Here is an 18,125-nt window from a genome sequence, read left to right as displayed (position 1 = left end):
AGCAGCAATAGCAAATTTTTTATTGCTGCTGGAGGAGCTGCGGGGACAGGGTAAGTATTTTCTTTCAGTTGTAATCGGATTGTCATACAATGTATGACAATCGGATTGCAATATAACGTTTGTTTATATTTTTAACCACCTGGTGAGAAAAGTTCGGGTTTAACACTTTTTGCAAGTGTTTTTACCCCGAACATGGTCAGGTTTAACGGCCAGGTGGTTATTAGGCAAATGAGTATTTAAAATCTAGGAGTATTCAGTTGAAGCCGTTGAAGTCCTATTTCCAACATAGACCTACTAGGCTTATTTCTATTATTCAACAAAAAATATTTTATCCTACAGTGGTTGCTATTGGACTTGTGTTTACAATATCACACGAGTACCAAGGTGTACGATTACTTGTCCCAAGTGCCCAACGCGTTTCATCCTAAGGCTTCCTCGGGAGATTGAGACTCAAAATTGAGACGTGGATAGCAACGGATCAGAGGTAGAAAGGGGGTGGAAAAGGGTAAACTGATGGATGTTTCAGTGTTGATAGTAATAAATCTTTTGAGATTGGCTTTTTAGCTGTATAGGTGTTGTTAAAGATTAGGCAATCAAAGACTGAAGTATACAAGATGTTTAGGGGTTTTCCTTTCTTGTTTTGATTGAGGGTAAGTAACAGCCAGATATACCATTTGAGAGAAGAGGTTATTCCCCTAGATTCAGGTCACAGATATTAATCTAAATGTGGGGGACCCAATGCATGTCAGAATAAATTTCTAGTGGTTTGCCCCAATCAAAAATCTGGTTATTTGAATTCAGGGAGTCAAAAAGGAAGGCGTCTTCTATAGATAGGTACTAGTTCGTTGGTGTATAGTGGAAAGGGTGGGATGTCAGCAGCCAGCCTCAAAAAACATTTTCATTTACAGGGCAGAAAGTTTCAATAAGCTTTACAGTCATTCCACAACCATAACAGAAGTTTTGTCCTGTTTAGTTTACACTGGAACCTCTTGTAACCTATGAGAACCCAGATGTGACATAAGTGAAGTTTTCCTTGTAAACGTCTTTCCGCATTCCAAACAGGAGAATGGCTTCTCTCCAGTGTGCGATCTCTGGTGCTGGATAAGACTACCCCTGCGGGTGAAGTATTTTCCGCACTGCGGACAAGAGTATGGGTTTTCATTCATGTGAACAATCTGGTGGGTGGCAAGGTGAGATCTGTTAGTGTAGCTTTTTCCGCATACGGAACATGAGAATGGCCTCTCACCTGTGTGAAGTCTTTGGTGCGAGATGAGGTTTACCCTTTGGGTAAAACATTTCCCACATTCAGAGCAGGAAAACGGCTTCTCGGCTGTGTGTGTTCTTTGATGCGCAATGAGATTTTGCTTCTGGGTGAATCGCTTCCCGCACTCTGAGCAAGAGAATGGTTTTTCCGGTGCGTGAATTCTCTCGTGAGAAATGAGGCTTCCTCTTTGGGAGAAAAGCTTTCCGCATTCAGAACAAGCAAATGGCTTTTCCCCGGTGTGAACTCGTTCATGAATAACTAGAAGGGATTTTTCTGGGAAGCTTTTGCTGCATGTTGAACAGGAATACTGTTTCTCAGCTGTGTGGTTTCGGCAATGTCTAGTGAGGTCAGACTTCTGCCTAAAGCCCTTGCCACATTCTGGACATGTGAATGGCTTCTCCCCTCTGTGAATTCTTTGGTGTGTAAAGAGTATAGCCTTTCCAGTGAAACACTTTCCACACTCTGAACAGGAGTATGGCTTCTCCCCCGTGTGAACTCTCTCATGTTTCATGAGAGTTGCTTTCTGAGAAAAACACTTTGCGCATTCTGGGCATGAAAATGGTTTTTCCCCCGTGTGGGATCTCTGGTGTACAATTAGTTTTCCTTTCCGAGTAAAACATTTACCACATTCTGAGCATGAAAAAAGATTTTCGCCTGTATGAATATTTTGATGTTCAATTAGGTAGCGCTCCTTTATAAAGCATTTCCCACATTCCGAACAAGAAAATGACTTTACCACCCCATGACTTCTCTGGTGCTCAATGAGATCTGACCGCTGGGTAAAGCATTTGCCGCATTTAGAACATGAGACCGTTTCTCCGTCACCATCAGGTGTAGGATCGGTGGGGAGTTTGGGCCGACCAGGTAGATATTCTCTATCAGAGACAAAATTTTTATAAAGAACTGGATTAGGATTTCCAGTGGTGGGTTTTCCTTCTGAAGAGTCAGACATGCGTTCATCATCCTCTGAAGAATCTGACGTGATGTCTTCTTGTTCCTTTTCGCCACCTGCGGATATCATGGGACGTTGCTGTGTGTCATACCTTGTGTATCGTCCATCTAAAGCCAACAAAATCAAAATAAGGTCAGCGGCACAGTGGCTAGCACTATTACTTTGCAGCATTAGGGTCCCAGGTTTAATTCTTGGCTAGGACAGTATCTGTATGGAGTATATATAGCACATACACAAGAAGAAAGCATACCACATTCACAGGACATTTGTGACAATTGGCTTCCCATCTTATCCCCAATGGCCTTAGACTATGTTGGACTTTAGATTGGAAACTCCTTTGAGGAAAAGTTGGAGACCTGATTCGATTCTGTACAGCACTGTGTCATATGCTGGCACCATATAAAAACAAGATATTACTAATGCTCCTTACTGGGTATTATACCATGCCTTTAGTGTTTATAACTCACCTGTGCCAATCTCTGATGGAATTTGCTTTTTACATTGTTCATTGCCCTGTGCGTACATATCTTCCTTTTTCAATTCTACTTTAACACGACTTTTATCCTGAATAACACAAAACAATAGCAAACAAATGGTATTGCTATTACAATCACTATATGGGCATATACACTAAAGTATACCTAGTTCTATCTTGGTCGTGGAAGGTCCAAACTATCGGATCTATTGCAGGTAAAGATCGCTGATGCACTCTGATTGTCAGTTTTAGTAAAGCTAAATTAGAAGAAAAACATTTTCCCCATTGCAATAGGGCTACCTCCATACTGCAACAGTAAAATTCTTCCTTATGTCCACCAGGGGGTGTAAAATTGAAGTTTACTTACTATATTCCTTTTTCTCCCAGAAATCGTCACAGCATCTGAACTTCACATTGTGGGCAGGCCATCAGCATCCTCACCTACAATACGGGACTACTGGTCCTGCATTGAGGAGGATGAAATCAGACCAGCAGTTGTAGAACAGGGACACTTGAGGGAAGAGGTTTAGAGGGCTAGATCCCACTGAGAAGGAGCCCTAGACAGAAAAGTTTTCCTGTTTTATCCTTGTCCCACCTACCTTTTTGGCATCTTGAGAATTCAGAGGGCTGGGGTATCTCTCTGGTGTATTTCTGTTATTCAGGGAACCTGTAAGATATTCATAAATGGTGGCCTCTTACCCAATCAGAGGAAATGTAAGTACATTGTTCTAAGATATGTAAGCTTACATAGTACGGACATGGTAAAACCCCATTGATTACATTAACAGACAGACTAATGCTACCGGTTCTCTAAGTAAAGGATTACTCACCTGTGCTGATCTCTATAGGAATTTTCTCCTCTTTAATCCTAACACATTCTTCTTCTTCCTCCTTCTTCTTCTTCTCTTTCTCAGCTTTGACATCTGTCTGAGTGGCTCTGGTTTCTACAAAAAAAACAAAACTGAACTGAATGTGAAGCCCCTTGTACAGAGATGTATGAGAGACCCCAGAGAGTGTGTGTGGGGGGAGACTGATCACATCATTTGGATGGTGACACGCAATGACATGATGTGAGGAAGAGAGCTGGAGTCTAATAGAGGCTGATGGATCCTGACCCCATATTGGGCACATACTGTTCCCCCCATTACTGTCTACTGACAGAGGTGGAGGGGGGAAGAGGAGATTGTTGTAGTGACTGAACAAGGAGAATCTGGGATTTTTTTCAGGATTTGGTGTTTATTCCTCACCTGTGCTGATCTCTGGAGGGATTTCCTCCTCTTTACTTGGATCATCACTCACAGACATCTCGTCTTCATCTTCAACTTTAATAATCTTCAGGTCTTCATTCTATATAATACAGAGAGTACTTTTAATAAAATCTACCATAGAGAATCTCATTACTAAAGTACATATCTAAAGCAAGATCCCATTACAGTAAATGTACCACTATTAGATAGATGAGACTCAGCTTACTTGATATTTCTCTGTGAAGTCCTGGTCTTCCTGTGTGGAGTCCTGGGAACAAAGAGGACTAGGACATCTCTCTGGGGTATTTTTCTTATTGGACCCATCTGCAGTAAACCCACACAATGAATGAATATAGCATCCGTATGTCATATTCTAGAGGTATTGATATGATGGACATAAACCTATTGATCTTAATAACCGAATGTTCAGATTACTTTATAAACATACATTCCCAGGATATCTAAGCATCTAACCTTGGAGGTGAAACCTTTACCAGATCCCACCAAGGGTGCTTTATTTATACTGGTGGGAACGACTGTGATGCCAAGGATGTGTTCCACTGCCTATGGGACAAGCTGCTCCCACATATGCAAAAATCTCACTATTGGCAATTGATGTAAAGAAATATGCAGATGTGATCAGTGCTTGATCGTCTGTAAAGCTGCCTAGGCAGGAACCTAGGGGTCAGCGGATGCCCAATAGAACCTTTAAACGGATGGGATACTATAAGATACCATAACTGAACAAAGCTTTGAATCTGTCTGTCATTTCACAAATTTTCAAATTCTTATTATCTGATTGTATACAGAGCTCAATAGTTAAAGCTTAAAGTTAGACAAAGTAGAGAATGAATAACAGAAATCTCCTCTTCCTAATTACTAAGCTGTCCGAGTTATCCATCAGAGAGAAAAAACGTAAAAACTTCTAAAACTAAAAACTACTAAAGTAAGCAAACATCACAAAACCCATTCTACTTGGAAAACTGTGTCATGTAAAAAAGTGGACCTGAACTCAAAAAGTGAGCCAAGTTACCCTGAAAAATTCCTCATGTCCTAAATTCCTAAAAAATACCAGTGGACTTTTTGCACATTAAGCCTTTTAGTGGTATTTAGGCGTGGTAAGCTAATCTAAGGCAATCCTGCTTCTGACTATTATTATTATTATAATAATAATAAAAAATAATAATATTAAAAAAACAGTATTTATATATTGCCAACTTATTACACAGTGTTGTACTATAAATAGGGGTAGCAGGTGACAAATACTAAAATCACACAGGAGGAGATGATTCAGAGTGAGATTTGGGGATGTCACCACGAAATTGCCCACTGTTCTCCTTGCTGGGGAGAAGGCTGTACATGAGGCCCATTAGTGCAAGAATCTCCCTGCATTCTGTGGATATGTGTTTTTTCCATGTCTTCTCTTCCCCCTCTTTTTTCATTACTTTACCAGTCGCCAGATCACCAATGCTACCAACATGGCTGTCCCACAGAGACATAGTACAAAACAAGACATCAGGATTGATTGATAATGTTTACTAACTGGATGACATTTTGATTGGTGAATGATGATACTTCGGCCACCTTCCTAATATTGTTGTAGTTACCTCTATTACCTTGGGAGACTCCTGCAGATGGTAAAGCTCCAACATGGTTTTTCTGAGCCTTTATAGGTTGGTTGTCCCACCTAAGACTTTTATGGCCACAAGGGCACATCCCAGTGATGCGCAGATATGTCCCTTGTACAACTTTGTGTAGGGCGCAAATTTTCTCTCCACAAGCACATGACACTTGTTTAAGAATTTTATCCAGGCAAGACTCAAACACAATAAATTTGCGTTCATAAACCAGTTTATCAGGTCCCTGGGAGTTTCCCTCTAATGCAGGAAAGTTGTTACAGACCGAGGGTCCTTCAAGGATATAATTTGGTTCTTCTGGATCAGAGTTGGTACTCATAACCTCCTTGCAAATGTCTTGTGCATTTGATGGCTGTGAGGCAAGGATTCCATCACCTCGAGCCAAATTTCCAGTGCCAAGCTTCACATTCTTCATGAAGGCAGTATCTACAAGGGTATTACTCACAGTTGTGTTTAGATTATTGGCACCATTAATGCCAAATTCCACTCTTGTTTTTTTGGAACGTGGAATCAAGATCACTTCTTTGTTTGGAAATATGGTGGGCAAAGCATCGTCTCTCAAGATCTTCTTGGAAATGTTTGTAACATAGCAATCTGGTGTAAAATGCTCAGAACATAACCTGAAAATATCGGTTTTCTTGCCGTCCAACACTCTCTTTGCAAACTTGTTGAGGTTTCCAAAGTCCTGTCTTGTTTGACGCAGCCAACATTTGATCCTGTCAATGCTGCGAGGGAAGACGTGCAAGATTATTCCCCTACATGACGTTGTTTTATTAGATTTGCTGGAGCAGCCTGAGACAATACAAAATGGCATGACTGGCACCTACAAATACAAGGGGAATACAGAGTTATTATTGGATTGTTTATTATGAATATTATTAATGACCTTCTCAATTTTTCATGCTTTTTTCTTCTATACTTTGTTATTAGGTTGTAACCTAATTCCAGGCTCAGGTCCATCCCACCCTCCTTGGGGAACCCAGCACATTAAAACCAGCAGACATACCTTTTCTCAAAGGTGTCTTTCTGGTAATTTCACAAGTTGTCTTCTTTTGTTGGTGGGGGTTGGATCCTAAATGCTTTGTGTTGAGGAATTTTTACCATAGCTTTACTCAGGCTACAGGCCTGGTGGTTATTGTCTTGTTCTTCACAGCTTCTCCAACCCTGTAGGCAAAAATGTGTGTATGTGTGAAAGGTTTTTTTGTTATGTCGAAACATACAAGAGATATTTGGGTTATTACGCTCAACCTGAACTTGGTATAGCTAAACAATAAGAGTGTCTACTGGGAGGATCTGCACTCCTTAGCTCCAGTCCTTGAAGGCCACATTTAGGCTGCATTTTTTAACCTGTTTTTATTAAGAATTTTGTACATACAACAGAATAGTAACAATGGAAAATAGCAAGAACAACCAGTGGGGGTTTAGCAACAAAAATAAAAAGGGAAAAGGAGCACCCACATCATTTTATCTGGAAAGATAAACTTTGGCGTATTAGCCAGATATATTGGTAATATACCATGTTGAAAACTTGAAAGAGTCCATAATTGGACTCCTGTCGGGGTCTGTAAAGGGAGGCTGCATTTTGAGAGAATGGTCTGGCTGTGAACCTTTTCCTTCTGTCCATTGGAAAAATACCAGAAATGCAGATTTTGACCCTTGAGAATTGGCGCTGGGGAACCCTGGCATAGATTAGTATTAATAGCTAGTATTTATATATCGCTAACATATTACAAAGAGCTTTACAAAGTCCATAGTCATGTCACTAACTGTCCATCAAAGGGCTCACAAACTAATGTCCCTACCATAGTCAAATGTCAAGTAGTCCAGATTCTTTACCATAGGTGATGTTATATTAGTTCCTGTGGCTTTTTTTTCTATGAATCCAGGGGTTGGGGAGCAGCCTTGACATCCTGGGTATCATTCCACCCTAGAACAAATGCACCTCCAACAGGAAGCAAAACCAAACCTTATATAATCAGCAAATATGAACAAAATATTCGAAGAAGAACACCAATTTATATGGGACTTTAAAGGCCAATACCAAAAACTATTTATAAAAAAATCACATCACTTTATGAGTACAATAATAAAATTTCACACAGAATATAAAAATTATATAAAAACAATAAATGGTACACTAGACACTCCAACTGGGGAATCCCAACTGTGGGGTACAGCCAACTACTTTATCTTTTAAATTTTAACAATATTGACAAATAAAACAGTATAATTTTTATAAATCAATGTACCTGGTGTTCACATGTGTATGGCTCACCTCTAGAGTGGTATAAGCAGGTGGTGAAAATGTATCTTTGCAATAGCCTGATCTAATACCATAATAAAGCATAGAGTGTCCAATCAATAAATTATTAATGCTGCGTTTCTAAACATATCTATTTACACCATAGGCCAACCATGAAAAAGTGCTACATCTTTAATAAATTAACTGGTGAGAAATTCAGGTAGATAAAATAGATACATATATCCTCAGTTAATCATACCAATATTAACCGTGTGGTGCTCTACTGCACAGATTACCCTCTGGATATAGTGATTAATTTCCACAGCCATATAAAGAACACTTATCTTCAGTGTCAACTAAAATTACATAAAAATATGTGACCACCAGGTACATTCGTTTATAAAAAGGATACTGTTTTATAATAGTCATATAAAACAGTATCCTTTTTATAAATCAATGTACCTGGTGGTCACATATTTTTATGTAATTTTATTGCTCAAATTTAAAATATGAAGAAATTGATTGTATTTGTTTATCATAATTATAGATCTCTTTTCTCCTGATTAAGGGGAAGCTTCCACAAAAGGTATAGAGAAAGTAGTTCGCTGTACCCCACTTAGGGATACTGGAGAGTCCAGTGTACCATTTATGGTTTTTAAATAATGTTTATATTCCTGTGAAATTTTAATAATGTACTAATAAGGTGATGTGATTTCATATATAGTTTTTGGCCTTTAAAGTCCCATATAAATTGGTGTTCTTCACCAAATATTTTGTACCTATTTGATAGGGATGTGACCGTTCAAAAGAAATTAACCGGTGGTATGTCCCTAATACTTTATCAGCACATATTGTAAAAAAAGTTAAATGTTCTCCTAGGTGTATATTATAGCACAAGAGGTAATTGTAAAAGACAATGTAAACAAAACAAGGCTTCTTTATGATGTTGTTATGATAACTTTGGAGCTGGAAGCTAGAGTCTGCTATCAGGGTCCTGGCAGTTGCCAAGGGAAACAGTTGTCAAACCTCAAGGGGTCCCTACTTTCTAAGAATAGTCCGCAGAGAGGTCTCTATTTTAAACCCAACTACAATTTTGACCAATTCTAACATATCATTTTCTCTGCAAACCCATCCCTCAATTTTTTCTTTCTACCTACCTTTCCTGGGGCAATCTGTCCGGTCACATTATGTCACAGGTCTACCTTGTCCCTTGGTGGTGGGTTGCTCCAAAATGCTAGGACAGGGAAATGGATGGAGAAATGAAAGGGATAAAATCAGTCTGCTGCCTCTCCCTTAATAGCCAATTGCAGGCTATGGGGGGGTAAGTTACTAAGCTCTAGTCAAGAAAAGTCAGGTCACCAGTCCATCAATTTGTGGTTGGCTGCAGAGTTTTAATCCCACAAACTCTTTCATCTATTGTCAGGTGTATTTTTACATTGCTAAAAAAAAGGTGGGTAGCAGTTTTCTGGAGGACACATCCCCAACACTATTTTCCCCTGTCCCTGAGGAGCTCACTGTGTAATGTCCTACAAATAAGAGGACTTGCAGGAAGATAATGATTTATTGAGGTGACATTATCCCCCTATCTAGTCGAGAGTTTTGTTTTGAGTGAGGGGATGATTTGTTAAAGTGGACCTATCACTAAAAAATGTACTTTACATAAAACGGTAGACAATGTATAGTAAAAATGTTATGTATAGTAACAATGTTATCATTCAGGGATCATTCGGTCCCCAGACAATGCTGGAACCCCCTTCTTCCTTCCTCCTGTTATAATAAAACGACATTATTACCTCCTCCTCACTGGGCACCCATTCTCTATCCACAGATCACGGGAAACCACAATACAATCTTGCTTTTGATTTTCTAGGTGTCCAATTTGAGCTGCAACAAAATGGCCGCCTGTCTCCCTGACTTTTTTCCTTTCATTCTGTGCCCGCACGTCTCCACAGCAACCAGAAACAGCTGGGCTGTCAGGGATCGCGCAGATGATCCGCATAGCAGAAGCAACTGTTCCACCTTAGTAGATCCCGCCTAGCGCTGTATAAAATAGAGCGGGCACTAGAGGACGAGTTGGATAATATTCTTCCTGCAAATGGCGGCGGCCTTTTTGTTGAAGTGCACATTACAAGCTGTCTTTCTGAAAATTAGGACCAATAATAATATTATTGATTACATTTTTAATTTATAAATCTTTAATTTATATTTGGCCATGGTTTATTTACATTTTAATGGAATACAGCGCTGTCTTCGATGAGCAGTGTCAGCGGCCATTTTGTTGTAGCCTACAGTTGGTGGCGGGTGAGAAAAGCTTCCCGGTGAGGTTGTGAGTGTGTGCACAGTGAGGGGGTAATCATAATTGTAATGCCCTTTTATTTTAAAAAGAAAAATAGACAAGGGGGTTCCAACACTTTCTGTGGACTGGATGGCACCCTTACAAATAATTTTTCCTTTAAACCTTGTCCTTTGATGTGTTGAACATTAAATGGGGAGCTCCCCTGGGGTTGGTGGTTATAACTATTGGACTAGGAAGTTAGGTTCGGAGTGATTAAGGTACTGTTACAGAATTGTATTGGGAAAGTTACAGGTTTGGTTTTTAAAGTCCACATAGGTACAAGTGTCCCTTGAACAGTTCCTTGGCCTCCATTTTGCAAATAGGTAAAATGTTCTACTAGATGGTCTGCAAAACATAGGCTGCCATGGCCAGGAGACCGCTAAGCACACCGGCCGTTTATCCAATGACAGGGAAGTGTCCTCTCAAATTTCCTGGAAGGTTGTAAGCTTTAACCTCATATGGGAGCATAAAGCGAATAGAAAACCTTAATAGTGACAAGTTGTGGAGACCTGGTGGTCATTTGGGGTTTGGCCCTCAGTCTTCAGCTGTCAGTGGTGGGAACATTGATTTATAAAAGAGCTGTCTCATGTTGGTTCCTCTGTCTATAACTGTAATTAGAAGTATCTCTGTCATCTCTGATTATCTCTTGTAGTATGTCTCAGATAGTCTTTACTTAATATGTCCATAACTTTCTCATTGCAGTATTGACTTGGACAGGAGTATTCAAGAGTCTGATTTTTAAGTATACAAGGATCAGTAGAAGGACACTATGCCAGAGAACCGGCGGCCCCTCAAATCACCAGGTAAGAGGAAACTTTTGTTTCTTGTAAAGGAGAGAGGATTATTGAGGATCCACTTAGATACACACATCCTCTGATATAAAGACAAAGAGACAATGTATTCAGTCAGTGTGTGTCTTTCCTTCAGATGGGTCCAGAAATTCCCCAGAGATATGTCTCCATCCTCCGTATTCCAAGGATTCCACAAAGGAGGATCAGGAAATCTACCAGGAAGATCAGGTAGCTGGGACTGAGGGTCCTAACTATATGTGATATTCTTCTTCATCAGTAGTGGCTAAAAAAAGTATTTTGTATTGATCTTTTACAGGACGAAAGCCTAAATATTGTGAAGGTTGAAGCAGAAGATCCATATGTGATGGGTGCTGATCAGTGTAAGGAGGAGGAAATCCTCACAGAGATTAGCACAGGTGAGGAATAAACCATAAATACAGAAAAGAGTCCCCGATTCTCCTTGTTCAGTCAGTACAACAATCTCTTCTTCTCCCTCTTCCTCTGTTAGCAGATAGTAATGGAGGGACAGTATGTGCCTATTGAGGAAGTCAGGATCCATTAGCCTCTATTAGACTCTGGGTCTCCTCCTCACATCATGTCTTTGTGTTTCACCAGCCGAGAGATGTGACCAGCTTCCCCCCCCCACACAGTATTTGGGGCATCTTATACATCTCAATACAAGGGGCCTCACTCTCATCTTTATTTACAGACCCCAGAGACTCTCAGAGAGATGTCAAAGCTGAGGAAGAAGAAGAACATGTGAGGATTAAGGAGGAAGACATTCCTGTGGAGATTAGCACAGGTGAGGAATAAACACTACACAGAAACAATTTCCAGATTCTCTTTGAACAATCTAGTTTACTTTAGCTTTCCTCTTTCTTTTTTAATCAGTACCTTACAAATCTCTGAGTAGTTGAAGTGATGCTCTGCTCTGGTCAAGACACACTTCTTGGCAGCGGCTCCTTATAAAGAAACTGACATTCCTTTAAAGCTGCCTGCGTGAACTAATCTATGATGTTTTATGGAACATTTTACCTTTACACATGCTTATTTATGTGTCTTCTACAGGTGGACAAAATAACAGAAACCCAAGTCAAGCACCCAAATGTCCCAGTTCTCTTTATTCCAGGGAATCCACAAAAAACAATCATGAGACATTTCAGGACAATCAGGTAGATGGAACGGACATCATTAGAGTAACACAGTGGGAGTAAATTGTAAAAATACATGAGAGTAAATTAGCATTTGAAATGGATGTGGCCTCATTATGAGGATTTATGTTTACTATTTTGCATTCTATTTGTGTTTGGTCACTTGTCTACTTTTTATGATTTGGTTGAGCCCAAATGGGGCTAATAGTGTGGTGTTCTTATGTTCTGTTTTCCCCTTCTGCATTAGTCCTTAAATTATATTAGCCTCCAGTCGAGTCAGCCAATGAGGCAATTTGTGATTATTGCCCTTTATATGAGGCAGACTCCTGCAGACATCCAAAAGCTCTGAACATGTTGCTAAGTACCAGCAACCTATACGTGATATTAGCAGACCCAGAGCTGTCATTCAGATAACTTCCATAGTATTCACCTTTGTTCCTCCCCTGGCAGCTACATATAAAGGAGGTAAGGGGAGTGGTGAAGGAGACAGGCCAGCACAGACATTAATTATAGCCCTCACTGACGAGGGCTATAACATGGCAGGAAGGAGGAGTATCTCTGTCTGTGCTAGGGGAATGGACCCAGTGGAATTTCCCAGCAATTTAAAAGTCTTAATGCAGACCAGAAAATAGTTTATGTAAAAGAAATCTGTAAGCATTTAAAGTGTTTTTTTTTCCTTCACAATTTGGTGACAGGACTCCTAAATGCTTTGTTTATTCTTCGTATATTCTACTGTTTTTTTTCTGGTTATTTAGGAGGAAAATCTGACTGAAGTTAAAGAGGAGGCAATACAAATAAAAGAGTCCTACGTGAGCGGGGATGAGCCATGCAAGGAGGGAGTTCCTTCAGAGATTGGCACAGGTGACTATGATGTGAGAATACATAACCATACAATAATGTTCCGGGTTATTTTGGGGGAACATCCTAAAACTTTTAGCATCTGTAATAGATGGAAGCTTTTTGAATTAAGGCAATATGGTAGTTCCATTACCCCGCACTACTAGGGTATAAGCTTTGAATTTTAGCTAGTGCACTATCTGTATGAAGTTTGTATCTTCTGCTCATACTTACATGGGTTACCTATCACATTCCAAAAATAGTTTACTAGGTTAATTGAGTTCAACCCAGAATTGGACTTAGACTGTGATTCTGATAGGGACATTAGATTGTGATCACCTCTGAGGGACAGTTAGTGACATGACTATGGACATTGTACATGCTACATAATATGTCAGCACCAGTAAATGGTGTATCACACTTGACTGAATGCTGTATTGCTCAAGCAGGTCACAAGCCACCTATTTATTTCTTTCTGCAGGCACCATAGTTCTAACCTATGGTGTCCTAAAGTACAAAGCAAAAAGCAATGGCTAAAATTAAATCTTTCATTTTAATTGTATTTATTATCTTAACATTTTTATTACCTTTTATATTCTTCCTGAAGATGGACGATACAGAAGATGCAACATGAGAAAACTTCCCATCACAACTAGAGATGGTGAACTGGATAATGATGACTTTACTTTGGATTCCTCAGAAGAAAACTCCTTTACCGTAAAGGTCCATCCAGTGCCTAGCCATGCAGATTTATCATCCCATTCAAAGCAGGATGGGAGTTTTCGTGATTGTTCATCTGTGGTTCACAATCACAGTGTCCATGGAGGTGGAGAAACATTCCCCTGTCTTGAATGTGGAAAGTGTTTCACCCGGAAGGGAACTCTCACAGCACATCAAAGGTCTCACACGGGCGAGAGGCCTTTTTCCTGTTCTGAGTGTGGAAAATGCTTTTCTTGTAAGAAAATTCTCATCAGACACCAAAGAATTCACACAGGGGAGAAGCCGTATGCGTGCCCTGAGTGTGGGAAATGTTTTACTCAGAAGTCAGGGCTTATCAGACATGAAACTGTTCACACAGGGGCAAAACCATTTTCTTGCTCTATATGCGGGAAATGTTTCTCCATGAAGGTGACACTTTCAAAACATGCAAAAATTCACACTGGGGAGAAACCATATTCCTGTTCAGAATGTGGCAAATGTTTCTCCTCTGGAACAAATCTTGTTAGACACCAGAGGTCCCACACGGGTGATCGTCCATATCCGTGCTCTGAATGTGGCAAAAGTTTTGCACAGAAGTCATATCTGGTGGAGCACCAGAGACTTCACACGGGCGATCACCCCTTTTCCTGCTCTGAATGTGGCAAGTGTTTCACTCAAAAGTCTCACCTTGTGAAGCACAAAACTAGCCACACTGGGGAAAAACCATTTGCCTGTTCCGTGTGTGGAAAATGCTTCACGCAGAAGTCTGTTTTGGTTACTCATGAAAGGATTCACACAGGGGAGAAGCCATACTCGTGTACTGAGTGTGGTAGGTGTTTTACGGATAGAGCTACTCTGGTAAGACATGAAAGAGTCCATACAGGGGAGAAACCATATTCCTGCTCTGAATGTGGAAAACAGTTTTCCAAGAAGTACTCGCTCATTTGTCATCTCGGCTCACACACAGGAACAGAAACTTCTTTGTCAGGGTGTCTCAAGTAATGATGACCCTTGATGCAGAGTTTCTTTTTGGCATAGTAATACATTCAAATTCAGGTTGAGATTTTCCTGCTTGTCACATAAAGAAAAGGGTGCTCTACCCAGCCATCCATTGTTTGAATTGGGAAGAATGTCATTGTTGGCCTTGTTGATGCAGGCAATGACCTCGAACCCATCATCCTTGGTGACATAACTTTCACACCTAGGGTGTTGCGCAAGTGAATACAGTAGAAATGCATGTGTTCAAACAGAAAACACAACATGAGTTGTATTTGATCTGCTTTGTCTGCCACATTATTGGATCTAGAAGAACATGTTTTTAAACAAACACAAGGCAGCCTTGAAAAGGTCATGCCTTGAGCCTTGAGGATGTAAATCCAGAATAGTCCAAGGCACGGCTGTCTTTATTAGACTCAGAAGATTTAGTGATGCAATCACTGTGCTGCTCATTGTCTTCTATGATGGAGTGGAACCTACCAAGGTGGATCCTTTCTCATCACTGGGTTGTCCATGGCAATGGGAGCCCCCTTGTATAAAAGCTCCAGAAATTGTCTCTATTTTGCTGTGCGGAAGGCTTCTAAATACGATTCTGTTTTTCTAAAATTAGAGATGGAACATTTTTACATAAATTCAATATGATGCTTAAGGTTTGATTCTTTGAATTTAAAAAAAAATATTTATTCAATGAGCTGAATCTTCTTTTATTATGCCACAGATCGCAATATAATTTTTTGTTTTCTGTATGGAAATCTTTAATGTATGTTTTGGAAAGATTACATTTTTACATGTTTTGTTGTACCTGAACCATGTCAATAAAAATCAACCTTGTCTAAAATGTATCAAAAATAACATCAATGCTGTGTAGTTACCTTGTGGTGCCTTCAGTAACCACTGTTGGTCTTCAGAATATGGAGACCTTTTAGATTCTAGGGTTGTCCAGAGGCCCTTAACTTCAAAGTCAAAATCTAACCTGCCACCACGCCACAACCTCTCTTTGACCTATCAAGAACATAAGCTACTACTTTTCATTGGACTGAGGTTTGGATAAGCATAAGGAGAAAGAAGCAAAACTCAACAGTGCACATCCTCAGCTGTGTGAAATATTTCTTCTGCCATGATTAAAGATGAATGCCACAAGGGGCATTTCCTTGAAGTAGCAACAATTTGATGGTAATTCCTTGCTTAAACACTCAAAACATAATGGATAGTTGGTTTCATGCAAAGCAGGTTTACTATGTGGCCAATAGTTAAGGACATCTGACCATTCAAAATCATGGGCAATAATACAGGGTTCTCCATCATTCTACTGTTTTCAACTCTTAACAGCGTCCACTTTTCTGGTAGGCTTTTCATAAGATTTTAGATTGTGTCTTTGAGAATGTATGCCCAATCAGGCAAAAGAGGATTTGTAAGTCCAATATGTCCAAGGGCAATCAATTGGTTTGAAGTGTAGGCCACTCAAGTTCTCCCACATTAATCAGGTCAAACTATGTCATTTGGACCTGATTTTGTTCTCAAGAGTAGTCATGCTGAAACAAAAGTTGGACCTGCACAACTGTTTAAAAACAAAACCTTTCACTGGAAACCCCTTAACTCAGACTCGGGGTCTACATACTTTTGCCCATATATTCTACTTGTAAAATACTTTACACAAAATTGAGTTCTTATTTCACTTTACCTATAACATCTACATTTAATGCTGCTCACATCTTAGAATTTAATTGTCTAGTTTGGAATGAAGAGAAACTATATTGTAAAGGAAATTCCTTGATTGGATATAAGAATCAATTCATTTTCTGTGGTAGGGCCAAAGGGACTTGTTCTCTGATGATCAAGACCTAGGAAGAAGACCCAGCTGGGTTGAATTTGCCTTGTGGTATAAAGCTAACATATAACATCAAGGCTGCAGTCAACAATGACAATTTAAAATTAGTCTTAAGCCTTGTACAAATGCCAGATAACTGTCTTTGGAAATGACTAATATGGATCGTTTCCAGCAACAACAAATGCTAAACAGACAATGCTGTTGTTCTATGGAGAAAGGATGAAACTTAATGCCTATGTAGACTTATCTATCGTTCCTGCCACTCCTCTTCTTCTGCATCTCTTTCAAGTTCTCTTCATTTGCTTCCATTTCACCTTAGAATCATATTCATGCTTCTGTGCTTTGCCTTTAAATCCCTCCACAGCTTTTGTCTCACTTACCTTTCTGACCTGGTAAAAAATACACTCCTAGCCACTTTCTCTGCTCCTCCAATGACCTACTAATGACTTTCTCATAACTTCATCACGTGCACAACACCAGGACTTTTCTAGAGCTGCCCCGACTCTCTGGAATGGTCTTCCACGTCCTATTTGGATCGCTCCTACTTTCTCCTCATTTAAAAGAGCCTAAAAGCCATCTTTTCAAACTTGCCTACCCATCTTCTGTCTTTTGAAACCCTCACTACTTCCCACCAATAAATATCTCCCCTGCTATTGTGTGTTCCTTCCCCCACCTTAGATTTTAGGCTCTTTGGGGCAGGGTCCTCTCCTTCTTCTGTGTCACTGTCTTTATCTGTCTGTTATTTGCAAACCCTATTTAATGTACAACGCTACGTAATATGTTGGCTCTATATAAATCCTGTTTAATAATAAATATAATAATAGTGGTTGGTCTCCTAGTTTCCAGCCACTACTCCCATGTTGTATTGGAATTCCATGACAATACGCCTACATCAATACCAAAATGGCAGTTGGAACAGAGAGCAGAAAGGCTCAAACCAGTCCATTCTTCAAACAAGATGGCTATTGCTGGCAACAATAAAACTGAAAAAAGTAAATAACTGGTTTATAGCAACATTACCCCTGATTATATTATTTCTATACATGGATACTTTTCCAAGTAAATGGACAATCTCTCAGAGGCTAGTCTAAAGAAGAAAAAAAAAGTAATATTGCTTTATCATCTACTGTAAGGTGATGATGTTAAGTGACATGATCCTGTATGTGAAATTATGATTTTTTTAATGTGACATGTAAATGCGCAGGTGCAAAATCGGGTGACGTACCTCACTGTAAAAGGGGGAAATAAGAGTGCGCATGCATGAGACATCTCTTTCCCATCAGTGAAGGAAAATGCCTCTTCTGCACATGCCCGAGATCAGATGGAGCAGCAAAGAGTGATCAAGACCGAAATGGAAGGTGCTTTACCCTTTTCTTTTTTTTTTTTTAAATATTAATAGTAATATTTAAAAATATTTTTACTTCATATATAAGGGATGTCCACCTTTTTATGTAAAGAAAAAACTAGCGTTAAGGTCTGCTTTAAGTACAGTTAAACCCAAACCACCTACATATAATATTAAAAATACTTTAACATTAAAGTTGTGACTCATTATTATTAGATATATTTAACCCTTTTAGGGAATGAGTAAGGCGTATTATGTACCTCTATACTAATTCCCCAGTGTTAAAATTAAACCCTTATATTAAACCTTTATGGGAATAAATAGAG

The 18,125-nt window shown here is 39.6% G+C and overlaps 2 protein-coding genes across 9 annotated transcripts in view; one reads left to right on the top strand and one right to left on the bottom strand.

Annotated features, from left to right (window-relative positions):
• Positions 1-15,478, top strand: part of LOC140339749 (uncharacterized) — a 19,547-nt gene extending 4,069 nt beyond the window's left edge. Inside the window, exons 1-8 of one of the 5 annotated variants that reach the window (XM_072424604.1) lie at positions 10,102-10,135; positions 10,855-10,955; positions 11,080-11,171; positions 11,260-11,359; positions 11,653-11,745; positions 12,012-12,115; positions 12,850-12,955; positions 13,539-15,478. In XM_072424604.1, coding sequence (XP_072280705.1) covers positions 10,922-10,955; positions 11,080-11,171; positions 11,260-11,359; positions 11,653-11,745; positions 12,012-12,115; positions 12,850-12,955; positions 13,539-14,632 — 1,623 coding nt within the window. In that variant the 5' untranslated portion in view covers positions 10,102-10,135; positions 10,855-10,921 and the 3' untranslated portion in view covers positions 14,633-15,478. Of the gene's footprint in view, positions 1-10,101; positions 10,167-10,196; positions 10,371-10,854; positions 10,956-11,079; positions 11,172-11,259; positions 11,360-11,652; positions 11,746-12,011; positions 12,116-12,164; positions 12,967-13,538 lie in introns of those variants that run through there. The other 4 variants (XM_072424606.1, XM_072424607.1, XM_072424605.1 and 1 more) reach the window with 4 other exon arrangements.
• On the bottom strand, positions 626-9,819 carry LOC140339739 (uncharacterized). Of its 4 annotated transcripts, none has more exons than XM_072424573.1 (9): positions 9,611-9,819; positions 6,582-6,739; positions 5,546-6,398; positions 4,165-4,262; positions 3,939-4,038; positions 3,522-3,635; positions 3,291-3,358; positions 2,684-2,780; positions 626-2,323 (listed from the first exon to the last, which is right to left on the bottom strand). In XM_072424573.1, exons 3-9 carry the CDS (start codon positions 6,387-6,389, stop codon positions 975-977), a joined length of 2,670 nt encoding a protein of 889 aa, XP_072280674.1. In that variant the 5' UTR covers positions 6,390-6,398; positions 6,582-6,739; positions 9,611-9,819; the 3' UTR covers positions 626-974. The 4 variants fall into 4 exon arrangements, with proteins under 4 accessions (XP_072280674.1, XP_072280676.1, XP_072280675.1 ...); XM_072424575.1 differs by having other exon boundaries at positions 5,555-6,398; XM_072424574.1 differs by lacking the exon at positions 9,611-9,819 and adding an exon at positions 8,975-9,052.
• Positions 15,479-18,125: the final 2,647 nt, after the last annotated feature.

Source organism: Pyxicephalus adspersus, chromosome 10, assembly GCF_032062135.1.
Source record: "Pyxicephalus adspersus chromosome 10, UCB_Pads_2.0, whole genome shotgun sequence".
Classification (NCBI taxonomy): Eukaryota; Metazoa; Chordata; class Amphibia; order Anura; family Pyxicephalidae; genus Pyxicephalus; species Pyxicephalus adspersus.
The sequence above is the reverse complement of the archived record's forward strand: the minus strand, read 5'-3'. Positions and strand labels throughout refer to the sequence as shown.

Excerpts from the sequence above, each read along its gene's own strand:
- LOC140339739 (XM_072424573.1), bottom strand. The coding sequence starts at position 6,389 with ATGCCATTTTGTATTGTCTCAGGCTGCTCCAGCAAATCTAATAAAACA. Across the intron at positions 4,039-4,164 it reads ACTTCACAGAGAAATATCAA|AATGAAGACCTGAAGATTAT; the intron begins GTAAGCTGAGTC and ends TGTATTATATAG. Across the intron at positions 2,781-3,290 it reads ATTCTCAAGATGCCAAAAAG|GATAAAAGTCGTGTTAAAGT; the intron begins GTAGGTGGGACA and ends TGTGTTATTCAG.